We start from the raw sequence: 27486 nt of genomic DNA, 5'->3' as shown, positions 1-27486 counted from the left end.
GGTGTAACATATCTTAGTCTGACACTTGAAGGCAAATTGCCGGTGGTCTTACTGTTCTTAGATATTAACCACGTGTGAGGTATGAGAAATTGAAGAGCCTAAAGGTTGGGTGTGGTGGCACATGCCTATAGTACCAACGTTGGAAGAATGAAACAAGAGGATCACAGGGGTGTGTATGGGAATGTGCGTGTCACTGACATAAATAACATTTAAAAGAAGCTAACAGAACCCAAGTCTTGACTTATAAGAAAATTATATTCCAGAAACTTACCTAACTGGGGCAAGACTCCAGGCTAGGTTAGGAATCCTTATTTCCAGTTCAGAGTGAGGTATCAGGAAGACAGTTGGGTTTTGAGATCTTCATTTCCAGTTCAAAGTGAGGTATTGGGGAAATAGTTGGGCATATGAACCTCAGATCACAGAGGGGATTGTTTTAAAGGGTAGGAGTCTCCTGGCTTGGCTAATGCAGCTGAGGGACTCACAGACACGAGTGGTGAACTCTCATGATCTTTGAGGATTGAGGACTGTGCTCTGTATATTACCAACCTTGACTCAAATGGAGCTGTGAAAGGGAATGGATTTCTCATTAAGTTGTTTCATTCTCTGGTCATTTTCCCATAGTGTTTTAGTGGCAGGGGACAATTTCTCCATTTCCTCTCCAGCTGTCAGGTAATGCAGGTCATTCAATCACATAAGAGCAGGAGAAAGGAAATTGTGGGACTCTAGGTCCCTGGGCCTTGGGTTCCTCCATGTAACCCTTCCCAGAAGCCACAGAGGCAACAGAAAAAAAAAGAAATCTCACCCGTGGCCCTCTGACATGAACATTGCCTTCACAGAGGAGGACACCTAACACGTCCCCCTGTCCACTGTCAAGGGGTCAGAAGTGAGAAGCAGAAAGAGGGCAGAATGCCCCCCCCAGGAAGATCTAGTGTCTCGTAGAGTCTGACACTTCTTCTCCACATAACTACCATCTTCCTTCTGACCTTTCCTGTTCTCAGCCCCGCCCATTCAGACGAGATTCCTTCCCAAATTATCATTCTCAGATGTAAAGGTGCAGTTCAAAGTCACTTCCCTTGCCATCTGCCTCCCGTGGTGGCCCATGAGAGGTGAGCAGTAGGGTGACCTTTTTCTAGACTTGGGGAGACCGGTGCCAGGAAAGAAACCCATCTTTTCTCATGGATTCTGTCCTTCAGTGCCCTGAACAAATAACTCTATGCCAGGTATTCTTCATCAATACTCATTTGAGAAAACATTAATTGATTATGATAATACTTAATATAAGAAGATAACGGAGCTAAAAAGTGGATAGATGCGAGACCTCAACAAGGGAGCTATTTATTCCTAGAGAGCTCTTGCTATTCGTCCCAGTTCTTCACTCCCACAGTGTAGGCCACAGCAGTAGAAAATCCTCCTTTGATCCCAGGGCTTTCTAGTTCTCTGTGCGACTCAGCTCATGCTTAGCTACAGAACAGCATTGTCCCCTGGTTATTTGCTGACCAAAATTCTAAAAGCTGCTCAAAATCAGTCAGAGCTAGAAACAGGAGGCCATGGTGAGCGACATCAGCCAGGAGTGGCCAACCAGAGCAAAAGGGACCCAGAACCTGTGGCGAGAGACCCTGCTCATACTTTTTTGCCACATGTTTATAGCACGGATTCTTTTATAAATTGTGAAAATCTGAGTACAGGGAGGAAAATCAAGATAGGTCATGTTAGGAGCTGAAGCACAATTGCCATGTCGTCTCTTTGCTCAAGTCCCTTGGTATGAGCACCCCCCTCTCTGATGGCCAGATTACTCACCTCATAATAGAAAGTTGCTAAATTCAAGGAACTACATTGGCCAAGCTCTGAGTCACATGTCCTGTGAGCATAGTTCACTGATTGCCTCGTGCTTCCCCTATCATCTTGTCTTGCCCCATTAGCCCATCCGTGGTCGCTCTGCTGTCTGTGCTGTGTTTCCGTTTCCCTGAACTCAACACCACCATCCTGTTATCCCCTCAGGGTATCTACAGCTGCATCCATGGAGTAGCTATAGAAGAACGCCAGTCTGTGATGAACTCCCCCACCGCGACCATGAACAACACACACTCCAACATCCTGCGCTTGCTCCGCACAGCCAAGAACATGGCCAACCTGTCTGGAGTAAACGGCTCCCCTCAGAGTGCCCTGGACTTCATCCGCCGCGAGTCCTCCGTCTATGACATCTCTGAGCACCGCCGCAGCTTCACCCATTCGGATTGCAAGTCTTACAACAACCCGCCCTGTGAGGAAAACCTGTTCAGCGACTACATCAGTGAGGTAGAGAGGACATTTGGCAACCTGCAGCTGAAGGACAGCAACGTGTACCAGGACCACTATCACCATCACCACCGGCCACACAGCATCGGCAGCACCAGCTCCATTGACGGGCTCTACGACTGTGACAACCCACCTTTCACCACCCAACCCAGGTCAATCAGCAAGAAACCCCTGGACATCGGCCTGCCCTCCTCCAAACACAGCCAGCTCAGTGACCTGTACGGCAAGTTCTCCTTCAAGAGCGACCGCTACAGTGGCCATGATGACTTGATTCGATCAGATGTCTCAGACATCTCCACCCACACTGTCACCTATGGCAACATCGAAGGCAACGCAGCTAAGAGGCGGAAGCAGCAGTACAAGGACAGTCTGAAGAAGCGGCCGGCCTCGGCCAAGTCGAGGAGGGAGTTCGATGAAATCGAGCTGGCCTATCGTCGCCGCCCACCCCGCTCCCCGGACCACAAGCGCTACTTCAGGGACAAAGAAGGGCTCCGAGACTTCTACCTGGACCAGTTCCGAACAAAGGAGAACTCGCCTCACTGGGAGCATGTGGACTTGACCGACATTTACAAAGAACGTAGTGACGACTTCAAGCGAGATTCGGTCAGTGGAGGTGGGCCCTGTACCAACAGGTCTCACCTCAAACATGGAACAGGCGATAAACATGGCGTGGTAGGTGGGGTGCCGGCTCCTTGGGAGAAGAATCTGACCAATGTAGATTGGGAGGAGCGGTCTGGGGGCAACTTCTGTCGCAGCTGTCCCTCCAAGCTGCACAACTATTCCTCTACGGTGGCAGGGCAGAACTCGGGCCGGCAGGCCTGCATCAGGTGTGAGGCCTGCAAGAAGGCTGGGAATCTGTATGACATCAGCGAGGACAACTCCTTGCAGGAACTGGACCAGCCAGCTGCCCCTGTGGCTGTGACATCTAATGCCTCTTCCACCAAGTACCCTCAAAGCCCGACTAATTCCAAGGCCCAGAAGAAGAACCGAAACAAGCTACGCCGGCAGCACTCCTATGACACCTTCGTGGACCTGCAGAAGGAGGAGGCCGCCTTGGCCCCACGCAGCGTGAGCCTGAAAGACAAGGGCCGATTCATGGATGGCAGCCCCTACGCCCACATGTTTGAGATGCCAGCTGGTGAGAGCTCCTTTGCCAACAACAAGTCCTCAGTGCCCACTGCCGGACACCACCACAACAACCCTGGCAGCGGCTACATGCTCAGCAAGTCGCTCTACCCTGACCGGGTCACGCAAAACCCTTTCATCCCTACTTTTGGGGATGACCAGTGCTTGCTTCACGGCAGCAAATCCTACTTCTTCAGGCAGCCCACGGTGGCAGGGGCATCGAAAACAAGGCCGGACTTCCGGGCCCTTGTCACCAATAAGCCAGTGGTGTCGGCCCTTCATGGGGCTGTGCCTGGTCGTTTCCAGAAGGACATTTGTATAGGGAACCAGTCCAACCCCTGTGTGCCTAACAACAAAAACCCCAGGGCTTTCAATGGCTCCAGCAATGGACATGTTTATGAGAAACTTTCTAGTATTGAGTCTGATGTCTGAGTGAGGGAAGAGAGAGAGGTTAAGGTGGGTATGGGAGGGGTAGGGCTGTGGGCCGCGTGGTGCGCATGTCCTGGAAAAGAGTCAGGGGTGAACTTGGCTCCCATTCACTTTTTCTTGTTCTTTTAATTTCTCTATGGGATCCTGGAGTTCTGGTTCCTACTGAAGGCAGCCCTCGTGGCCGGCCCCATTTCTCCTCCCTCCGCAGGTCTCTTCTCCCCGCATCTGTCTACCACCCCTATAGCCATGAGAGGATAGAACCGGCCAAAGCGTGGGAGGATGGAGAGGAGAGGAGAGGAGAGGAGAGGAGAGGAGAGGAGAGGAGAGGAGAGGAGACAGGAAGTGATTGCTGCCTGTGGGCTTCTTCCTAGTGTGGAAGTGCTCTGAGCCCTGAGAGGGAGGCTTTCCTGAAACTGCTCTTTTTTTCGGGCGAGGAAGTGAAGGCAACCTAAGGAAGACCCTTTGGCCTCCCCCTCATAAGAGAGAAGGGGCTTTTTGCCAAATTCTTGCTGTGTGGTTGGTGGTTGCCTAGGGACCCTGTAAGCAGCAGAGGGCAGGAAGTGATTCTGTGCTTATATATAAGCCAAATAAAAAGTTTGCCTCAGCCCCATAAAACTGCAGTGGCGAAGCAAGGGGGAAGGCCATTGGCAGACAAGGGATTCCTGAGCAAATTGGGACGTTCACTGTAATAGTGCCCTATGGTTCACTGGAGGCAAGAGCAGAGAATTCTGTGTCCATGTACACCTGTACCCGCGTGTGGTCAGCTGCCTCTAGGTAAAGAGGGGGGAACCTTGGCTCACTTGCCTTCTTCCACAGGCTTAAGGAATATGCTTGTTTTGGCTTATATATAAACCAGTGCCATAGGTTACCAGGATTTGGGCTAGCTTTCCCTTTTTCTTTCTTCAGAGAGGATAGAGGTTCTTGACAAAGAAGATTCTCTACTGTAGGAAAAAAATGACAAGAGAAAGGGAAAAAGACCGAGACAACCCTACAGACTAGTATGTCAGTGTTGTCTATAGTAACTATAGCTTAGGCAGAGAATTTGCCAGTAAGGCATAAGGGAAACAGAAGCAGCCATGAATCTTTTATCCAATCTCAGAGCAAAAGGTTCTAGAAAACTCTTTTAGGCATTTAGCTCTTTGACTGGCTAATGTTTGAGGAAGGACTCTCCACAGAAGGTTTTGAAGAAGAGAATCATTTACAGTAGGGTAAGTGAGAGAGGGGGATGTTTTCAATGCTTTGATCCCTTCTTACTTAACCTAGAGCTGAAAGGGTAGACAAATCTCTCCAAAGCAGGCGATGAGTGACAGGGGACAGACAGAAGAGAAACGAGCTTGTCCTCCAGGGCACAGCTCTGGAAGCCAGAGAGAGCGAAAGAGATTTAGAATATGACTTGAACTAACATGAACACTCCTGAAAGAACCTTTCCTCTTCCGCAACCCCCAGTTCCCTCTGATTGTAACACTCAACAGTAAGCGTGTGTGCGTGCGTGTGTGCATGAGTGTGTGCACGTGCGTGTTATGTGTGTACGTGTGTGTATGTGTGTGTGTGTGTGTGTGTGTGTGTGTGTGTAAAACTCCAGGTCCGGGAATGGGGGTACTGGCAGGAGTGATGCTCCCTCGCTTGAAGTTGGAAATTGAAGAAGGGAAATGAATATTTGTGTGCCTGTCCTGAAACTTGGGGTAGGGGTGTTCTATGGGTCAGTTCCACTGTCCTGCCGTCCCCTCACACAGGGTGGCATCCAAAGAGCCTGGGTTTGTTTGGAAGCATGACTGCAGAATCGCCTTGTCGCACACAGGACACATAAACCAGAAAGGTGCTCACCTTCCTCTGGAACGAAGCCGCCATGTCTCTTCACGTCACACCCTCCAGGGCTGCTCTTTGCCTTCCTGGTTGCCCTGCCTCACGACCCTCCCTCATCTTCCATCCTCGACTGCTGTCTCCCACCTTCCTCCTTGATTTTTACCTCAGTATCTTTCATTTAAAAGCCAACCGAAGGCCTTGTTTTCTTTCTAAGATGAACGTGGGGGCAAGGGGCTGAACCTCTCAACAGTTTGGAGAGAGGAGCGTGGAGTGCTTTACTTTAGGTTCCAGGAAAGACTCTGAGAGAGGTCAGAGGGCGTGAGGCAACTCCCGGAGGAAGGAGAAGGGCCATAGAATCATTGCTTCACTCTGGCTCTGTCCAAGGGCCAGGGGCTCACCCCTCACTCTTCCTCTTACCTCACCCCTTTAAAACTGAAAAAAGAAAAAAAAAGCAAACCAACTAACCTAGCGAACAGCAATCTAGAAAACAGGGGGCTCTGATGGTCTCCACGGGCCACAGAAATCAAGATGGTGTTTATTTCATATGTAAATATTTTGTTTTCTAATTAATTTTGTATAGATAAAGTGGTTTCCTGTGAGTATTCAGGGTGTTGAGCTGGAGGGAGTGGGGTGGGGATGGGAATGAGGGGGGAATTATTTTGTTATGGGTTTTCATTTTTCTGTTGGGAGGAATTGTTTGTTAGATCCTTTGCTTTGGAGTGTCTGGGAAAAGTTCATGGGAACAGAAGCCACAATGGTGAACAAGCCAGGGGAAAGTCATTTCTGTCCATGCCCTGCCTCCAAAACCTGTCTTCCTGCTGGTTTGTGAGAAGTGATTGTGCACTTTTGGCCTGAGTTTTGCAGGGTCCAAACCAGCATTAAGCAAAACTTGGTCTGACTCTTGTCTTCTAGGGAGACCAGGAAATTATGACTCTGTCAAAGACAAACTGGTGGCATCCGATTTTTCCTCGTCAGTCCCTGGGCTTGCAAAGGTTCCCCAAAGGGCTTGAAAAAGAAATGAGGTCTACTTACCTCCCATTCTTGGAGTGACTGAGAGGTTTCTGGAAGCTGGATTCTGAGAAATCTCACAGCAGCCTTCTCTGATTTTTAACCATCATCCTACCAGTCTGACATGTCATGCTCTAGTACCTGACCATCCCATCCCCCTTCTGTGTGCACCTATAGAAAGGACCACTTCAGGCACACCCAAGAAATGTCCATTCTTCCTCTTTCAGCATCATATGGCTTCAGGCTGTACAAGGACAGCAATGGATACAGGGGTCTTACAGATTTACATGCCTTTCTAGGAACGTCACCCAATCCCCTCAAAAATCATTAGCCTAGTAAAGTAATAGCTAAAATTAGTTTCAGAGGTGGGAAAGAGGTCATGTGAGGGACAGTACCAATGGTGACTTTATAGTTGCCTTGTTCTCGTTACTGCCATCAGGAGGGTGCTATTTGGTTCGAATTAGGTGACGCAAATCTGATTCAATATTAACCAGACAAATACAATCTCTTTCATTGGGTTGTTGGCTTTGTGAAAGATAGCAGCCTCTCTCTCTCTCTCTCTCTCTCATTTCTAAATTGATATGCCCAGCATACTGCCCTTCCCCCCTACTCCCCCCTCATTAGAAGCTGCCAGTGAGATAATTTAACTGTCCTAAACCCCTTATTTGGCCTCAGTTGATTTCTGCAACTGGATTCTTGAATTGGGACCAAAGTAAGATATTCATGGCCTGCTCTAAAAAGAATAAGGAAATGAAGTCTGTCAAGTTTTATATATGAAATTCCCCAGTAGCAAGTCAGTTGGATACATGAGGAAGAATTCAGCAGCTGTTCCCATCTCCATCCCTGATGGTTATGAACCAAGACCCAATCCATCCAAAACTGTGAGGTTCTGCAGAGCCCCGAGGAGCATCTTGTGTTCCGTGGTGTCCTTCAGAATCCATGCTTTCTCTCACAAGTGCTCTCTCCCATTGTGAAAGTGGGTTGATGGATGTAGTCCCACATCACTTCTCCTAGTGGAGATGCTGACACTTCAGCATGCCCAGTGACCTCAACAATCTGATCCTTGAATTTGCCTGAGCGAAGATGTGCACACCCTTTCAGAGTGCCGCATGTACAGTGGACCTTGTTATTCCCGAGTTGTCACTGTCTATCCTCAGCCAGAGCTTGGGAAGCACCCTCGGTGTGTCTTCCCTGGGACTGGCCACAGCCATTTTGTGATTGGGGACAAAAAATCCCAGATGATCCCATTAAATGTTGGTGGTGTCAGCAGTGCCCAAACGCATGTGTAAAATAGGAGTCCTCTATACAGTGACGTGACTATCACTTGCCCAGTCTTCCACGGCCACCAGGAATTGCCCCAGGAAGAATTCTCTGCAGAGTGCTGGTCACCTGCACCTCTCATTTGAGAGCTCGGGTTTCTTTTGTTCTTTCTTTCTTTCTTTCTTTCTTTCTTTCTTATTAGTTCAAGATGTAGGGAAAGATTAATGTTTGGGCAAAAGCCTTTGGGAAAGTTATTCCTAAGCTCACTTTTTTTTCTTTAAATCACCATCTCTGAAAAGGCCCCGTCCTTGCTTGGCACCCTGTGTGTGTCTGTTTTGGTGTGCTAGGAATGACTCAGGTGTGTGCATAAGTGATGTAATGGCAGTTTACTGGTGAATGTGTTCGGTGTTTCTGGGCATTGTGGCCATACTATATGTTCCCAAAGCCATATAGAAAATGTGCGATCTTGGGGCTGCTGAAACAGTATGGCATTGCTGCCTTTGCTTTCTTCACCTTCTTGCTGCCTAAGGATTCTTTAGGGGCAAGAAGCACCCGGAGGAGGTCAGTCATACTGGGGTAGCTCTGGCCTTACCAATGGCAGATAACCTGTGGCTCGCTTCCAAGATCCTGAAAGAGCCTGCCAACTGTTGACTTCCCAGGCAGATTTACTCCATTAGGGCTGAGCTGTTCGTCTGCTGTTGAAATGGAAGCATTCCCAGGAAGAGTGACACACTAAGCCATATTAGGGATTTGTACATTTAAACACCTAATCTACATTAGGATTTTCATTCCTTTTTCTGGGAATAAGCGACCGTAAGCCAGCAAGAGAAAGCAACAGGTGCATCACAAAGCAACAGAGCAGGGTGAAAGGATAACGGGTCCAGAAAACAAGTCATTTAAGCCATGCTTCATCTCTACCTGTTTAGTTAGGGCCCATGGGGACCCTGCATTAGGAGTTCTACCTGGGATCTATTTTCAGCACACAGTCAAGTACACAGTTTGGAGATAGCTACATCCTATACCACATAGGGCAGGTGAGAATTGTGACCCGGAGAACAGAAGACAGTCGCCTTTCCTCAAATGCAAGATATCAAGTTGAGAGCTACAAGGAAAAATGTTCAATCGCATTTAGTATACAATCTATTAGTATATTATAAAAATCACGCATTATTTCTTCTCTGCTCTAGATCAAATAATCTGCCAGTTAACTAATTTGCCTGCGTTCTAAACGTTCCTAGTTCCCTTCCCAATATTCTCTGCGAAGGAACCAGTTGACCCTCAGGTATTGTTTAACCTGTGGACCTACGATATGGTTGGGTCAATGTTAAAATGCTCGTTCGTCATTCTGAGAGCTTGGGATATTGATCTAGGTCTAGAATTCCACCTAGTGTGGGAAGGTCACCATCTGTATGGTCCCAAGCTGGATGAACACATTCTACCATCACCCCAGTATCACCGCACAGGTCCCTGCGGGTTCCATGGCTTGGTACGGAAACTATCTACTCCCACAACAAAGCCGCTGTCAAAGCCTTGATCCAAAGGCAGTGCTTTTTCCCATGCCTTGAAGAGATTGGTGAAGTCCCAGTTCTCTAGGTAGTATAGAAGTGAGGAGAAAGAGCTTTGCTCAGAGAGTATTGAGTGGTCCTAGCAATGCCGGCAATGGGTGGAAAATATCGGGAATCTGATGCGTTTCTCTGCCCCAGCATCCTTGTTCAGTGACGTCAGAGCTAATCATTGTGAACTGCTGGTGATGTCCATATCTTGCATCTGCTGGTGTGACTGGGACTGGTGGTGCTACTGGGGACTGAGAATAGGCAATAGAGTGGACGGTAGAGCTGCTCACAGCCTTGGGATGCTGGTTTATACCATCTGTCTTGGTGAAAGTGAAAGGGCCCTTGGTGCAAGGATCACGTTACAATGAAGAAGCACAATTCTAAGCTCATCACAAAACCATAATTTTAAAGCTATGACTTCCAACTTGAACTCTGTTTATCAATTAATAATTATTTTAAGCTTGTGATTTAAAGAGTGGTTCAAAAAAAATAAAGTAAGAAGCTCTACATAAATATGTTAGTTCAACTAAACCAACGTCTGTTGAGCATTTACTATGTCCTTGAGCTAATGCTGAGAAATATAGAAGAGATTTTAAAATGGAGTATGTTATACTCGTGTAGCATATGCACATGCATAAGTATAAAATATTTAAATGTGTATAAAATAGGTGTGCATAAATTTCTGTGATTTGACATGCAGGTTTAATATGTTCTGGTTTCAGGGTTTGAGTCAAAGGTATCCATTAAGTTACTGAAGAATACCACAGGCATCTAAATCTCCACATCATAGTTGAGCCTGGTCACTTCTGGGATTATCACACATTCTAAGCTAATGCTCAGAGATTCCCTCTCGGGTCACAACCGTGCATTTTTCTCACTCATCTTTGCCAGCATCACAGCCGAGTACTCTTTGTCTTGTGCACCAGACTCCCCTTTGCGATCTTTTGGGGTCCTCTCCAGACAACAGGACTTCTCCCTGCGGCACCTTCCCTCCCTTCCGCACAGCTGACCGCGTTCATCTCAAAACACAATCTGGCAGCCATCTGTAAGGACAAATCTTTCCATTCAGTTAGACCCTTGAATCCCAGTCTATCTCTGTTTATCTGTGTTCTCCCAGCCTTCTAGAACGGATAGCCGTTTTTCACATGCACACCCAATGTTTATAGCTCTGCAATGAGTCTGTAATTCACTACTCACCTACAAACTCTAACAGCAATGTTTCAATGAGCATCTTGCTACAACCCAACAGTGTTTTTCTTTTCCCTGCTATTCACCCTTAGGTGTTACCCTTTGGGAAGTGCTGTGTTCTGATTTGCATCTTAGCTCTCAGGTCCCCTATGACCTCACTGGCTTCTGCTTTTGCTCAGCCTTGACTTGGTCTGTGTTCCAAGTTTGATTCTCCATGTTAACTTTTCATGATCTTTCCGACTTCCACAGTATCTCTGGCTCTGAGTGAAGCCAGACCCTCTTAGACCCTAATTTTCTCTTCAGCGTAATGCACATATTTCCCATCACCTCGCTTCAGATTGACACAGATACCCAGATCTACACCTACAAATCAGCATAGTGATGAGCAGGTTCTCCTGGCTTGGTGGTTCCATTGGTCACCTGTTACCACACTAAAGTTTTGCCAGGAATTTTTGCCTCTTTCATGTCCCTGATTTTGCAAGTATAATCATTTGGAAAACCTATTGATTCTCACTCAAAAGTTTTCCCGCCTCCCTTTCCTTCCAGGCCCTTCCCTCCCTCAGTGACTATTTCAGTGTTTGATAGCATTGTCCCAAGAATCATGTTTTGGTCTACTCTCACCAGTTTGTGCATCCTGACCATACTTATTTCATCGTCCTTAACTCCGGATGACAAGCCTTTACTGAGCTCCTCTTGACATGGTTTTCCAGCAGGCAGCACCTTAGTTTCTGTGCTCTTTGTGACGGGACAGTTCAATTACATAGCTCTCCCTTAACATTCCTTAGGCATCTAGATTTACTTGGATCTCTTTTCCCCAAATGTCTTGCTCCCAACTCTTACCTCCCAGCTGTCTTGCATAATCCACTCCCTCTCTACAAGTCTTCAAAGACAATAACACAGCAACAGCATCTGTTTCCTCTCACAATCTGTGCAGAAAAACAGAGACATATTATGAATGTCCATGACATTTTAATTTTCTCTCCTGGGTGGCAACCATCAGAGACCAGCTTCATAATTGTTTGAGTGTACATATTGTCTCCCCTGCTAGATTCTAACCAGGTCATGGCTGAGTGTTCCGAGTATGCCCTTGTCTTAATGATGTTTCTTTTCTCACCCTTTCTGATGCTTTATAACATTGAGTTATCGAACACTACACCTCCTGACATATAGCTCAAGTAAAAATACATCAAAATTTCAATGACTTGTTTCAGGGAGAGTTTTAGTGTCTCAACTCCTCTTTTCTCTGTAACTGTGGTTGGACTCATTGCCCTAGAAGAGACAGTATCACTTCTGGCCTAATGCCCTTCTTGTTCTCTATTCCTTATGCAGTCTTCACTTTTTCCCTTGGTTCCTTAGATCTACTTAACAAATATCACCTGTTTGTCCTGGTTAGTGATTATCTCTGTCTCTGAAGAAAGTCTTGGGGCTGGTCCTGTCCTCTTACCTAACCTGCTCTGGTACCAGCTAATGGTCTCTTCCTTTCTCCTGGCCAGCCTCCTCTATAAATCTAATGATGGCATTGGTCATGAATTATTCTCCTTTGGGAAGCATCTTCTGCCACCGAGTGCTAATTTAAAGCATACTGTAGTGAACCCAACTCGAATAAGTTACAGGCAGGCAGTGACAACCCTGCTTTTCAAAACAGCAGGCAGAGTTCATTCTTCATCAAGACAGGAAGGGGTAGAAAGATTATTATTGGCAAGCTGGAGTGAAACTTGTGACAATTTAGGAAGTATCTAGTAAAAATTAAAATGTTAAGTCTAAAGGGATAGGTTTTTTTTCAGTTTTAATAGTTGTAGATAGTATTGATCCTAGGAATGGGGATAATTAACATTGGAGAACAAAGTCCATCTCATGATATTAAGAGACGCTGGTTTTAAGCCATGAAAAAGACTGGCACTGGCTAATGGATGTGTGGAGAGGCAGCTGTTCTCTCAAAGAAGGCATCCAGGAACTTCTGTTGGACCAATGAATGGACCAACATTACAGGCAGTTTTACATGATTATTTTATGTCTTATTCTATCTGTGTTTTAATTTACCAGTACCTGTAAAGGATGATAAAGTCAAAGAATAAGAGGCCCATAATAGGACTTCCCTTCACGTCACAAGTAGAGCTGGGGACCTGTTGGTCCCTGGCTTTTAGGGTCCCTTCAGGAAGTAGAGAACTCCCAAAGGACCTTACTTGAGGCTGATGGCTTCCCACAGTCCCATTCCTTTGACCACAGACGATTTGCAAAAACTCACCCTAACATTGGAGAATGATTTCCAGGTGTCTTCCAGATGAGGAGAGAATTGTCCTTGGTTGTAACCTGAGAGACAGAAGCAAGGCCAATTAAAAATGAGGGACATTACAAGGGGCCCATTCCAAAGTGTCTGGGGACTTTAGGCTGTTTGATTACATGCTAGAAATGCCAGGGGAGGTGTCCAGAAAGAACGCTGACCCTGAGGTAGGGAAGCTGGACACAGTCTCATCTTTGAGGTCCTAAACGCTTACGGGACGTCTCATCACACGTCATCCCTGAGTCAGCATCCTAGTCCTTTGGATGACACCCAGAGAGCTGTCGATCGCCAACCACTCTGGGCACAGAGGGCACAGCTTGTCCTACCAGCCTAGCTGTAGAATAGTAACCTTTATGAGCCCGCCTCCCCTTTGCAGGAGGAGGCTCTCAGTGCTGGCATCTACGGACTGGAACTGCAGGCAACGTGGTCATAGGGACGTGAAAGTGTGCAGGGCCCTGCTTCCTTCAGATAATGATATGACTTGTTTCCCAAAGGCATTCTTTCTTCTTTAAAAACAAAGCAAGCAAGCAAACAAACAAACACAAGCTATCCCTTCCTGAAGCCTCCAAATAGTCTATGTAGCTGCCATTGCCACATTTGAATTGTAATTATTTAATTAATTATTATCAATCACTATTCTCTTTTGAAGTCAGGGCTATGTTAATGTTGCTATAAGAAGCATTGGCAAGCAAGAGACTTTGTTACTTTGTTGTCTTGGTCTGAGTTGTATTTTCAGTCTTACAAATCAGTGTCATGTTCTTCACACAGTTGCTTATAATTCAACGACCCCTTTACCATTACTATTCTCCCATTTGTGTGTCTACCCACCACCTCGCAAACACATGCACATATGCACATGCACACACATACATACCCAATATTAGGATGAGAAGTTGAGATACATACAGAACATTCATGTAAACGTGAGATTTAATTTTTCTAAATAGGACTTTTACCAGTATAGTTCTACTAACATCCCCCACCCTGTACAGAGATGGCCAAGATGTACATAACTTAGCATCTTGGACAAGAGGAGAAAAATCATTTTGTTACAGACTTTGAGAATCTTTGGCATTTTAAATGACCAGGGAAATGAGTTCAGTTTTGTCTTGGTAACAGACAAAAAAAAAAAAAAAAAAAAAAGGATCACCAAGACAGGTGAAGGGCCAACCCTTCAGCAGTCTTAGTTAATGCCACAGAGAAGGTCCAGGGCACTCGCAGTTTCTAGGAAGATGCCACTTGACTTTTTGGAGAAGGATGGTGTTTGTGAAATCACCAGCAACTCACTTGGATCTTCACCATATTTGGCTTCTGGCTTCTGGCATATTCTAAGTAAACCAAACAAATCAGCATGTGGATATGGGATAATTTACCGTCAGATCTCCAGACGGCTTCCTTGATGGGGACTTGTGGTGAGTTTTAGTTGGACTGAAGCCCAGAAGCACTGGGAGAGTCAAAGCTTCTATTATAAACTGTCTGCACTTTGTACCCCAGGCTATCTCAGAAAGTCATGCTATGTGAGCTGCTCTCCAAGTTGTTGATACCTAACAGTGGAGAAAAGTCATGAAATCCAGGCAGCTGGGTTAACCAAATCATTTGCACAAAATTCATCTTCCCAGATCCCCACCCTGCCCATCTCCCATAATGCGTCAGTCTGCAGAAACCAATCAAACGGTGGAGCAAAGCAGGAATCTGCAAAACAGAGATAGAAAAGTTTCTGTGATGAAGGAAATTTGAAGAGCAAATCAAGATGTTTGAATGTTGTGAGGTAAGACATGTCACCTTACATGTGCCATGTAACTTTTATTATTCAAAATTTTTATATAATGTGTGAGAAGCCCAGATCTCTCCGACTGATACCCAAGGAAGGGGACCTTTTAAGAGTGTATGCGAGGCAGTCATGAAATGCTTAAAGTGTCAGTAGTTTGGGCCAGCCCACAGGGAAGGAAACTTCAAGACAGAATTCTTTACATTCTTTTCCCAGGTAGTTGTATCTAATATAGCCTGGTCCTAATGTTAAGGCATGAATCAGTTCCAGAAACATTACAAAGAATAATAGTACAACTCACAGATGCAATGAACTTCTGACAAAAGACCCAGTGTCCCCTAGAACCCAAATAAATAATGATTATCTGCCTAAATCCTGGAGGTTGGGGAACAATGGCATCTGCAGAGAATGGTTGTGAGATTTGATTTTGCCCCCAAGATTATAATGGTGACTTGTCCAGCAACCATAGCTGACAGACTTCTGCAGCTACATTCTCATACAACCTATCTGCTGCCTGATGAATGGAACCAAGTTTGGGAAATAAAACCCACCTTTTCAAGAGGATAGCATCTTTAATTTATATCTCAAGAGGTTTTGCTCCTTATACAGGACAGTGTATACCACGATTGGTGAAATGCTCTACCTTAATGTAAGCCTGAACCAACTTAATCAGTCCTTCCTGTCCCAGGGAGGATGCAGCAAAGTGGGGAGCATCACTTTTGCCGTGAAGGCATCCCAAGAATCTGGTTCAAAAACCTGGTGTGGAGAGAGGAGGAAATTACTCATTCCCATGCATGCGGGGAGGAATTGAGACCAGTGAGTGAATGCTCCTCAAACTGAAAGTTTAGAATCAAGTTGGTGACAAATAGCATTTCTCTCCCACTCTTGTGACGCCTGATAGCTGGCATAAGATCATGTTGGTACATGTAGAAAGCTGAGAAAGAGGGCAGCCTATTCCACCTTGGTGCCATGATGACTTCATTTTTCTTACAATTTTCATTACCTATGTCATGATGCTCCTTAGTAACATAACAGGGCCAAGACCTGGTGGGTGTTGGAGCATCTGATCCCCCTGAGATGACCCTTCCTTCTCTGGTGCTATGCTCAGATTCATCGTGGAGCAGAATGGAAGGAAGATTCATAGGACCCTAAAGGCATGGGTAGAAAATTACTTAATTGAAACCACAAAGCTCTTGTGTTTAATATTAAATATTAAAATGGAAATGAAAAAGGCAACCCTCCAGCACAACTGCCCACAGTACAGATTGGGAAAGCATTATGGGAAAAGGTTTAAAAAGCAAGTCAAACTAAAAGTATATACAGAATCAGGGTAGCTTCCTATTCTGAGGGTATTACAGCTGGCGTGGATGCTTCCTATGCATAGACAGAATTAGGGAGAAGTCGATGTTGGAGCCTGGGACTCTCTCCTTGGAGCAGTGTCCACATGAACCTAGACCCCTTGCTCCTGACCTTAAGGATAGACTGCAATTGCTCTCATAGTGTAGATTGAGTTCTTCCTAAGCCAGGCTTGCCCCCCTGATCGTTGAGCCCTGGAATAACTCATAACCTTTCCCTGGTCTCTTGGCCTCGGTCACTTCTATTAAAGAACAATCCTTAAAGCCTATTTGGGTAGGCCTGTGGGATGAAGCCAACCTGGGTGAAGGTGGGAAATGGCCAATGAGATTCAACCCTGAGAAGAGAAGCCTCGCAGGAGCACGTACATGCCCACTAACCTCTAATCTAGTCGGAAAGTCAGAGAGCTTTTGTGGATGTGCGGTTCTTTCTTTCAATGAAACAAGGCAGAGCGTTCATATTCTCTCCATCTGCTGCTGGTTCTCTGGGATGCTAAATCTGCTTCTCTTCCCAGCAAGAGAAATCAGACTAAGAACAAAAGCCTACCCTTCTCAGACAGCTGTGACAGTCTTCTTTCTGCGTGTCTTGGCTTCTTGTCTCTCTCTCTCTGTCACATGATGAGGAAATCTTCAGGGCCATCTCCCACCAAACAAACCAGCAAAGTACGATACAGAAATTCGCAAAGAATGAGCAGTATTAGCATATTTCATTTAATCCCAGTGGTCTTTGGGGAATCGCATTCTGTTTGTAATCCACCTCACCTCTGAGACCCTTTCCTCTCCTAGAAGTCATGCTAACAATAGGAATTTCACTGCTTCACCGTTGACAAAAGGAATGAGAGCTATGTTAGGAAACCGACCCAAATTATTTATTTTTATAGCCACTGAAAAGTAGGTTTTATATTGACAACAACTCTTCCAGTTCTTCCCATAGAAATCCTTCTTGACCTCTCGGTCTCTTGCCGTATATCCCGATTCGACTTCTTGATTTGGGTTCCCTCTCTACCATGTTCTCCTGTTATAGAAGAGTGTGCCCCTTCCAATAGATTCTTATTTAAACAGGTTGCTCAGAAGAAGATCTGAGAATTAATTTCTCATTGGTTTTCTTGTTCTTCTTTAATTTGGAAAGGAGTTAGAAAAAAATAGTAAGCAAGAAAGCAAGCACGGCCTTGTTTTCAGAGGCTTCAACTCAAGGTCAAGTGCCAGGAAAGTGAGTGTCCCCAAGTGAGAGCCGAGGATCTGCTGAAGGAAGGGACATGCTGCAGAATATTAAGCAGCCACTGAGCAGGTACACATGGGCTTTGGTCAAGATGATGTCTGCGTACAGGGAGGCTTTAATCTCTCACCCTAGCTCTCCTCCCCACATCCCTCTTTTTCTCCATCATTTCAAGGCACAAGATCCATGCTTGGAGAATGTTTTCGTTTGAACACACCGATGGTGTCGCACTCTTCCCGGCTTTCCTGTGCCTTAGGAACAGAGAAAACCAGTGCCTCTAAATCTTCCAGCCAATGAGTTGTTGCTTGTCAGTTCTGAATTGTTCATAGTACATGCTATTAAAATGAGAGAAAACTCGAGTGGGAAATAGATTCAGTGACAAGAAGCCCAGCGCATTGTTCTGAAATAATGTTCTTCACCAAGCTAAGCCAAATTCCAGGAGTAAAAGAAAGGGGTTTAGAGCACAGGAGAGGATAATGTTCAAATAGTTCATAATGTTCAAGATGCTCTGATTATTCTCCTTAAAACTGTTGTCCATCACCCCCATGAGCTCTCGTGGAAGGAGAAGCCTGCTGCCACTGATTGCTCAGAGACAGCTGGATTTACTTTAGAAACAGGTACAGGCTTTCTTGCAGGAAGGTACTGGCCTCAGCTCGTCAAGAACTCATCTCCAGACCTTAGGGCAGCTCCTCACTGACCATCTCCATTCTCCAGTCTAGAATGTTCTGAACAGAAGAGCTTCATGCTCATTGTGATGGCAGTTACTCAATTTGGGAAGCCAAAGGGCACAGAGGAGAGTAGAATATATCAAGAGAATGGAGTTAGTGTAAGCTTTGTTATTTCTTCATCTTCTTCAATTTCAGCATGGCTTGACATCACAAAGTTAGGTCACCTTTGAGAGAGAAAAATCTCTTAAATAAAATTATATCTTCCCATCCTGGTGGAAACACCAAGTTTTCTAATCTGATTATTGTTTACTCCAGGAATGAAATTGGTAGATTCAATTACAAACAGGCATTTTGAAGATTGCTTTAATCCTGATTCTTACACACATTACCATGGAATTTACCGGCTCAGACATGATCCTTTAAGCTGTAAAACCTCATTAAAGGGAAATAGATCATGTGTTATGAACCAACGTGGTTAAAAGCATGAAGTAAGGCTCCCAAAATTCAGTCCATCAATTCCTCTATAGCAGAAGGAAGTTGTGAGCCCAGGAGAGTAGGTGACTGAGGAGGAACAATGGGGGAAAGGAACAATGGGCACAGAGAAATGGTCAACAAGGCTTGGGGTCATTTTTTGAATATTAAAAATAATAAACCCAAAGTCAATTCTCAAATCCAAAATGAGCTCCACATTTGCCAATTCAATGTTCGCTTATATAACAAATATCCAGGGTCTAAAGATTATTTATGTTCTTTGAAGAGGGATCGTGGTGACTTTTTTCTGTTTTATTTTACTTTTTATTGGAATTGCATTTGGAAAACATTTGTCTGCAGTTCTTGGGTATGTTTATTCTTGCAAGGTTGTTTATCGGATGGAAAACCTGTGCCAGGGCAGTCTAGGTGCTGGGAGTCAGTGCCTCACACGGCAGGTTCATGTGTCACTGAGAGACTGAGAGGAAACTTTTCATACGCTATAGTAACTTTAAGATTGATATATATGTATACTATATATGTATATATATGTATGTATACATTAGCTTTATTGATGCTCGCCTAACACCTAGGTGAAATGCAGGTTAGGTAACTAGGTTAGTTTGAAGGTGAGGGCCCAGGGAGGAATATTTTTTTTTAATAGCCTATCTTGTGATGACCAGAATGATCCAGTAGAGAAAGAAAGTTGATGGGGCTTGGAAAGAGAAGCTGGCGGCAGGAGTGATGCCAACGATGAGTCGGAGGGCATGGAATCTGACATGCAAACAGGAGGACCCATGTAGCGGCTGCTGCTGCTTTATAATAGAGGGGCCGGGGTGTTGGGCACAGATGCAAGTAGGCAGCCAGAGCTGGGACTATGTCTGTGTTGATGGAGATTATTCAGTGAAAAACCAAAAGAGCTCACCAGCTAAGAGTGGTAATAACTCAAGACTGCTTCAGTGATCGAGCCAGGCAGAGGAGAAGAGCTGGTTGTCTCTGATGTACGTCCTGCTTGATTTGATCACTCTATCTGGTTTTATGTGGAGGAGAGTTGAAATGGTCCGGAAGCGACTGTGAGGAACAACTGAGCCGCTTCTAGGCTGGTGCCGTGACAAACGTGTGACTGGAACGCGTGCCACTCAGTAGGGCCGTTGGAATCTCAAGGATGACAGGACAGTGACAGAAATGGCGAAGGAATGAGAGTTAACGAGAGATGGAAGACGGGCTGCTGCAGTAGTAGGCGGGCTTCCTCTTCTAAGATGGAAGTGAGAGCAGCTCTCCTGAGCCTGGTTTACCCGTAGTTAGGGCTGGTGCTGGGAGTCTTGATCAGCCTGCAGTGACAAGGCCTGGTAGCAGCATGTGGCACTCTGCTGGTTCATCAGTACCAGTTTTATGATTTTTTAAAAAATACTGCAAGGTCCCCGGCGGCAGTGGGCTCTGGGAGCAGCCAGTCCCAGACAGAGACAGCTGCTGGCGGTGGCTGGTCCCGGACAGGGAGACACATGGTGAGAAGGCAGGAAACAGAGACATGGATAGACACGACATGTAGAGTGAGGTTGAATATTTATTCAGGGGGTTACGGAGGGGGAAGGGAGAAGTATGGACAGAGAGAGAGAAAGAAGAGGAGAAAGGGACAAAGAAGGGGGGAAGCAGAGTGAGGGAAGCACTTAAGTCAAGAGGGGGGCGGTGAGAGTCAAGATGAAGCGCAGGGGTTGGCTTGCCTCTTAAAGAGAGGAAAACCATAACACACCCACCCCACCTTTTCACTTCCACTACCAAATTTGACTTTTGTTTAATACTTATTTGCTTGGAGACAAAGTTCAGTCCTCCTGCCTCAGCCTCCTGAGTACGGGGATTGCAGGCATCTACATCCCGTCCTGGTTTGGCTCTGTATGGTTTCTTAGGTGTCATTAGCTGCGCCCCTGGATGGAAACAACACCACAACTCTTACCTCCCGATGACCGCATTTCACCATAAATCTTGCCCTTTCTGCTTTAAATGCTTCCAACTAAGTTGCTCTCCCTGGGGAAATTCGGAATTCTTTGTTCTTATTTATCTTGCCCTTTGTTCATCTTTTGAAAGAAATCTAGAAGAACAGCAAACAGCTTTGCTTCCGTCCAATCCTAGCAAATGACAACAGTTTCCCCTGACTGAGCATTTTATCCAGCACTTTCTTTTATAAGAGAGAACAATGGGCCAGGAGCATCAGGAAATGATTGGGCATCTTTAACCACTTCAGAGGGAGGAACGTTTTGGATGATTAAGATGGGGTTAGAGAAGAAAGGTTTAGAGGGGCTGCATAGGGAAAAGGGAGGAGGGATACACTGGGAAAATATTAAAAATTTGACCAAAGGCGGTGGCAGGGCTTGGGGGTGGGGTGGGGGAGGGGGACCCACTGCGTACCATCTGGCGATGTAGCGAGCATAAACAGGACCCTGCCTTCTGCACAACATTCTGCCTATCTGACACCAATGATAGACTGCTCTGATTTCATTTCCTGGGCCTATAGGAAATCAGAATTTGAGGAGACAGTGGGCGTTTCTACTGAGCTAGTTCTCCTTACCCTACAGAATCTTGAGCAGCGGGCAGGTAAGATTGTAACTGCTGTGACCAATTCAGTTTCCCTTTCCACCAGAAACACGCACCCTCCAGCTCTGGCTTATCCTCCCTGCCATTCCTTTCAGAGATTAGCTGCCATTCACCCAGGCTCGTCTAATGCCTGTCTTCAGTTCTGCGTCAGAAGAGCGTTACAGCCAACTCAAGGGTTTAGTCCATGCTGTCTGCACCAGTGCTCCCTAGAACTCCTGTAGCAAAGGCTACAGGGGGTGTGTCGTGACTGCTCTAATTCCTGCCCAGCAGGAACCCAGCCGTTCAGAAGTCAAAGGGACACATCATGGCTTCCATCTACCCAAGTCCCCTGCTTCTGATCACCACACCAACATAACTGGGTATGACTATGTAAGAATCTGTGGGAAATGGCGAGAGAGGTGAAAGAAAGGAGACAGGATCTTAAGTGGGAGGTTTGTGACCCAAGGGCCACCCCAGCATTCATACCTTAGAGTAGCCGTTGACACTTGCAGAAACATGTCCAGGGAGCTAGTTGGAATGTTAGCATGGGGCCAGAGAAGACACGGGCGAGGGCAATGAACTCTTCTTACCTGTAGGGGAAAATCTCTTCTCTTCCAGGGCTCTAACAGTGTCGTAAGTACACGTAGCCACAATGACAGAAGCATGTCCGTGTGTGCCTGTGGGTGTGCGTGGGAGTCTGAGTGGGAGTGTGAAGGGGTGAAACACTGGACGCGTGCACAGCGGCTTGGGCTGCAGTCACAGAACCACACCTCTCCCAGAGTCATTCTGGCTGGGGTAAGGGTCTTAGCTTCCCTGGTTTGGTGTCCCCTGCGCAGGGAGAGCCCTCAGGCTTGCCTAGACTCGGTGAGGCCAGATCCCACATTCCTCCCCTGGGCCAGCTCTCCTTCCTCTTGACTCTCAGATCCCCAATCCCATTCACTTCCAAGTTCTTTTAGGTTGTTTGTTTTGTTTTTGTTTTCTGTAAATATCGATTTCTTACTTTGGACATGCAGGGATCAATTGAGATTCTGGAGTGGGGGGAGGGGCGGATGACTGGGTCTTTTAATTTTTTTTTTCTTTCTCTCTTGGATTTTGGTGTTTGAACTTGAAAAAAATACTTACAAGTATATATATAAGCAAATGACTTACCTTTAACAAACAAAATAAGTTGATTTCATTCTTTTGTTTTATCTTGTTTCTCATTGGGGTAGGGTGGGGGTGGGGGGTCTTTTGGGTGGAGGGCTTTTTTGTGAGCTGTATAGATTTCCAGTTTGGACTTGTTCAAATGATGCAGGAACAAAAATTAAAATGAATTAAAAAAAAGACAACATAAAAACAAGAAAAACCTTTGTGATGTATAAAAGCTGTACATAGTCAAAAATCCTTTCTCTTTTCTAATGGCAAATTATTTCTGTCACTTTATATTCAAAAAATAAAGAAACCTACCACAAATTATCAGGGTAAAAAAATTAAGTATCAGTGTTTTTTTCTTGGACTTTGTGTTTTCTTTACAGTGGTTTAGAAAGCCTTATTAAATATCTTTCTTGGGGGAAGAAAAGCCTTTCCCTGCAGGGTTTCTGGCCGTCAGTGTTCCCCTGCACCATGAATCTGCCCACTGATGCTAAGATCTCTAGGTTATGAGTTAGATGAGTTTAAATAATCATGGTACAAAACCAATCTTTTTAGCTTCCTAAAGGTTCTTTATTTCATCACTGTCAACCACATTTTGTTTTCTTTGCAATATGAAAACAAGATATATCCAAAAGTAGACAAAAATGGCACAATGAACCTGCAGGTAACATACAGCTCCTATGATCATTGAGTTATGATAATGTTTATTAAGTTTTTAATCATACCTCTACTCCAAGGCCTATGAGGTGGCTCAGCTGGTAAAAATAGTTATTGTTAAGTCTGAAGACCTGAGTTCATTCTGGGGACCTACATGGCAGAAGGAGAAAAGGGACTCCTGCAAATGATAATCTGATCTCTTCACAAACACTGTCATAAATCAGGGCATGTTTGTGCACGCACACACACATACACTCACACACAAAAAAAATAAATAAAAATGTAATAGAGTCCATTAAAAACAATCATACCCCTACTTTGGTTCTTCTCCATCATCTTAAAACAAGTTCCACAATCTGAGTATTTTACCTGCATTTCAATGAGGTACCCCTAAAGAGGAAGAATTTTTAGTATTCACAGTGCCATTATAACACAAAAGTGCCACAACAGTTCCTCTACAGCACATATCTACTGCTCAGATATTTCACTGTATAAATTTAATGTCACTTTCTAAGTTTTTTTTTAAACAAAACACCATAAATCACATACAATCCTCAAATTCCACAGCTCTTTCTGAAGATTATCTTGAATCTATGGACTCACCTCTTGACTGTTTTTTCTCTTGGAAGGTACGTGCATTGCAGTTGCTGCATTTTGTCCTATGTGGGGTTCCCTTAGCTTAATTTTAATGCTTGCATTCTCATATTAATGACCATCATGTGGTCTGTCCTCTGTATTTCCTACAAATTGATTGTTGGTTTGATGTATAATCAAATCCTTGGAGAAATCAGAAAAGTCATCTGGCTTTCATGTTGGCTAATATAAAATGTATCTGTAGGAATTAGATAGCCAGAGGCTCAAGTGTCACCCAGGTTGCCAGCAGTAACCCTGGTCTAGTTACAAAGGTATCTTGAATGAGTGTCACCCAGGTTACCAGCAGTAACCCTGGTCTAGTTATAAAGGTATCTTCTGCTTCCCATAAACAAGAGGAAAAGCAGGACCCCATCTACTGCTGCTTTTCTCTACAGTGCTGCTCCTCCCTCTCTTGTTGCCGTCCTACCACTGGCTATGTATGTAGACGTTGCAAGGTCCTTTCTCTGTATCTTAGTTTCCAATTTACTCATGTTAATAGTTTCTCTTTAGCTGTCTCGAGTGATGACATAAAATACCCGCTAGAGTTAGTGTCTCAAAATGCAAGCAGGGGCCACATTCCAGTGTCACTTACTGAAAGCAGTACGCTCCACCTCTCGTCCTAGTATCAGAAAAAATCATATGGAGGGCCAATGAGAAGACAGATGACTTCGATGGGCTCAAACAGCAGTCCAGACGAGAAGCCAGTCTTGTTAATCTTTGCCACCAGGTATCTTCCAAGACAACCCTGTCTGCAGCCACTATCTCAGAGAGATTCACGCTGTTGGTTCCTCATGCATTTTTCTCTATACCAGAGCCAAAGAGTCCATTCTCCTTGACTATTCCAGGAAATTGAAATCTCTGACATAAAGTCAGAGTTGTTTCTGGGTAGAAGAGTCTTCTTTACTATTGAAAAGACTGGAAAGACATCCTTAAAGCCCAAACTATCCTGAGGCTTTAGCAAGATTCTGAGGGTTATTGCTGTCTGTGTGATTTGGAAAACCTGAAATGCCATTTGTTTTTTTTTTTTTTTTTTTCAAGTCAGAGGGAGAGTGTAGAAGTAGCAGGAGGGAATGCATCACCATTCACAGGGCGCTGGCTTTAAACAAAGGAACTTGAAAGCAGGAACCTGAGGGCCAGTGGAGATAAAGACATAATTGAACTGTCGGTGACAATCATGACACTTTAAATAAGACAAAAGGTTCAAGTGACCTGATTCCACCTAGAGATTTCTGATACTGTAGCAGGTGCCTTTTCTTCATACTTCTGACTCACAAACCATCGGGGACTTCCTAAAGTAATTAGCTCAGAGTCTCTGCTCTGTGAAGCTCTCCCATCCCAAGCTCCACTGTAAGTGGCCACCAGAAAGACCAAGGGAAGAACTTGACACATCATTGAGTACCAACTGTCTCAGGAAGATGGCGGAGTCAGTTCATTTCTTTATTCTGTGACCACATATATGACAAGAAGCCCTGTAGAAAAGAAGAATTCACCATGACTCACAGCTTGAAGCTGGAATCCGTCCTGAGGAAGCATGGCTGTTGCAGCCACTCCCAGCTGTGGTAGAGGAAGTGTGAAGCAGCCTCTACTTTCATGAGCCAGGAATCTGGCAGAAACAGGAAACTGACCTGAGAAAGGGCCAGCCTATCATTCCCAAGGTATGCTCCCACCCCAGTGACACCTTTCCTCCCACTAAGCCCCAACTCCTAACCAGTTCACAACCTTCCCAACTAACAGTAACACCATCTGGGAACCAAATGTCCAAACACATAAGCCTATGGGGGATATTTGACATCCAAACCATAACAGCAGCCTCCATAAGCTGCTCCCGGGTTAGCATGCTTCCCCTACATAACAATACTCAAAAAGTACACCATGGTGATTTCTTTTGAAACCAGTCACCCTTCAGTATGCATGGAGAATTGACTCCAGAGCCTCCTTATATATCCATAAACTTAGTCTTCCATAAAAACGCACAGTATTTACATAGAACCTATGCACAGTCTCCTGTGCACTACAAATAATGTTGAGATAACTTATAGTCCCTAACATGCCTAACTTGCTATCTTAGAGTGTCTATAGCCGTGAAGAGACACCATGACCACGACACCTCTGATAAAGGAAAACATTTAATTGGGATGGCTTACAGTTTCAGAGGTTTAGTCCATTATCATCATGGTGGGACATGGCAGTGTGCAGGCAGACATGGTGCTGGAGAAGGAGATGAAAGTTGTGCATCTTGATGGGTAAGCAGGAGAAGGCCCACCCCCACAGTGACACACTTCTCCCACAAGTCCGCACTCCCTAATAGCACCACTTCCTATGGGCCAAACATTCAGACACATGAGCCGGTAGGGGCTATTCCTATTCAGACCACCACATACAATGTCAGCACTGTATAAAGACTTGTTATGCAGTACTGTGTAAGGGAGAGTGATATTTTTTTAAGCTCTGTATATGTTTATTACAGATGCAATTTTGTAAAAAGTTATTCTGATCTTCAACTGGTTGGATTAATGGATGTGAAAACCACAGACATTTAGGGCTGGCTGCATATCTATCCCTCCAAATTTAACCCCCAATATATTCTTTTCAAAATAATTTAAAAATGAAAATTATTCTCTGAGAGAAATTTCCTTGTAAAAACTCTAGAATGACCAAAAGAAAGGGAGAAACCATTATAAAGAAGGTTCTGAGACACTCTGGGGGGCCTGTCAAAAAGTTCCATTGGTGTTGTTGAGTACTCGCTGATCTTCCAGAATATCTGAGCTCTGTTCCCAGTACCTATACAAACAGCTTACAATCTGACACATTCTTCTGGCCTCTTCAGGCACCGCACCCATGTGTAGACATGCACACACACATGCACGCATGCACAGACACACACATGCACACACACAGACACACGCATACACATGCACAGACACACACATACACACATGCAAACACACACGCACACTTTTAAAAATATTTAAAAAGAATAAAAATAGTCATGTCAAGGTTTTCATTAGTCATCTTCAATGCCTTATTTAATATCAATTGATTGCAGTTTTCTTAGTTCTACCTCATGACTTCCTTCCTGCCATCTGGCAAATCCCTCTCAACTCTGGTTGTATTGATGTAACACACAGTTCCCACGCCAAAGGGAATAAGGAGTAGTTTATTCTGAGCCAAATATGAGTGACTATATATCAGAAGCATGGATTCAGGTTGCCCGGGAATGATACGTTCAACTACAGAAGGGATTTCCTGAGATTTTACAGCCACAGAACAAATAAATTAATGCAGCCTAAGATTTTACCTGATATTTAAGAAAATGTTAAGTTGCACACAGATGTTTATGTGTGGCTACTAAGGCTAAAGACAGCTCAACACAATTTAGGCTCTTAATCTGCACCATTCCAGATCTCTCCAAACACAGAAATTAAGTTTAGACTCTGTATGTATGCATGTATGTATATATGTATGTATGTATGTATATATGTGTGTGTGCAGCTATAACCAGTTTACAGTTGAAATTTGGAGTCGTCTGAACACATAAAGTGCTGGTATCATTCAAATATTCTAATTGTTCCAGGGTGTATCTTGGACAAAGAGGAGTCTCATGCTCTGCCACTAAGCTACTGTATTCTGTGTCTTTTCATTTGTTAATCATGGAATTCCCTTAACAGCATTGTTATAACTGAGGTTTGGAAAACCATCAATTTACTTGAAACCATGCAACCTTCAGATGTAAGACGAGTTCAAAACAGTGAGGCTGGTCCCCATGCCACCCTCTAACCACAAAGCCAATGCCTCCTAGGTAGATTGGGAAGAGTCAATTACACAATGAATTTCAAGTTACTCTGCAAGCTCGGGTGTACATTGGATAGTGTAACGTAAACCATTATGTCTAGCAATGCCTTGGCATTGGCTCACCCCATTCTGGTGCTCCATAATTAAAGACTTCTACTTGGCAGCTAGTCTCAGATAAGTTTGTTCCCTTCGTATCCCATAACATTTCCTTTGTTCAAATGTCACACTGGTTAGCGAGTCTAAGGACGGCATGTAGAAATGGTCTGTGCAAGCAAAAACAACCATTTGTTC

At 44.8% G+C, this 27486-nt stretch overlaps 1 protein-coding gene across 2 annotated transcripts in view; it reads left to right on the top strand.

The window, feature by feature from the left end:
- Grin2b (glutamate ionotropic receptor NMDA type subunit 2B) overlaps window positions 1–22437 on the top strand; it is a 461714-nt gene extending 439277 nt beyond the window's left edge. For both annotated transcript variants that reach the window (XM_041632687.1, XM_041632695.1), the window contains exon 14: window positions 1999–22437. In XM_041632687.1, the coding sequence (XP_041488621.1) occupies window positions 1999–3852 (1854 nt within the window). In that variant the 3' untranslated portion in view covers window positions 3853–22437. The remainder of the gene's footprint in view (window positions 1–1998) is intronic.
- The last annotated feature ends 5049 nt before the right edge of the window (window positions 22438–27486 follow it).

The sequence above is a fragment of the Microtus oregoni genome, unplaced genomic scaffold (assembly GCF_018167655.1).
Source record: "Microtus oregoni isolate MIOR12 unplaced genomic scaffold, Mior012 000002F_ref0000024, whole genome shotgun sequence".
Classification (NCBI taxonomy): Eukaryota; Metazoa; Chordata; class Mammalia; order Rodentia; family Cricetidae; genus Microtus; species Microtus oregoni.
The sequence above is the reverse complement of the archived record's forward strand: the minus strand, read 5'-3'. Positions and strand labels throughout refer to the sequence as shown.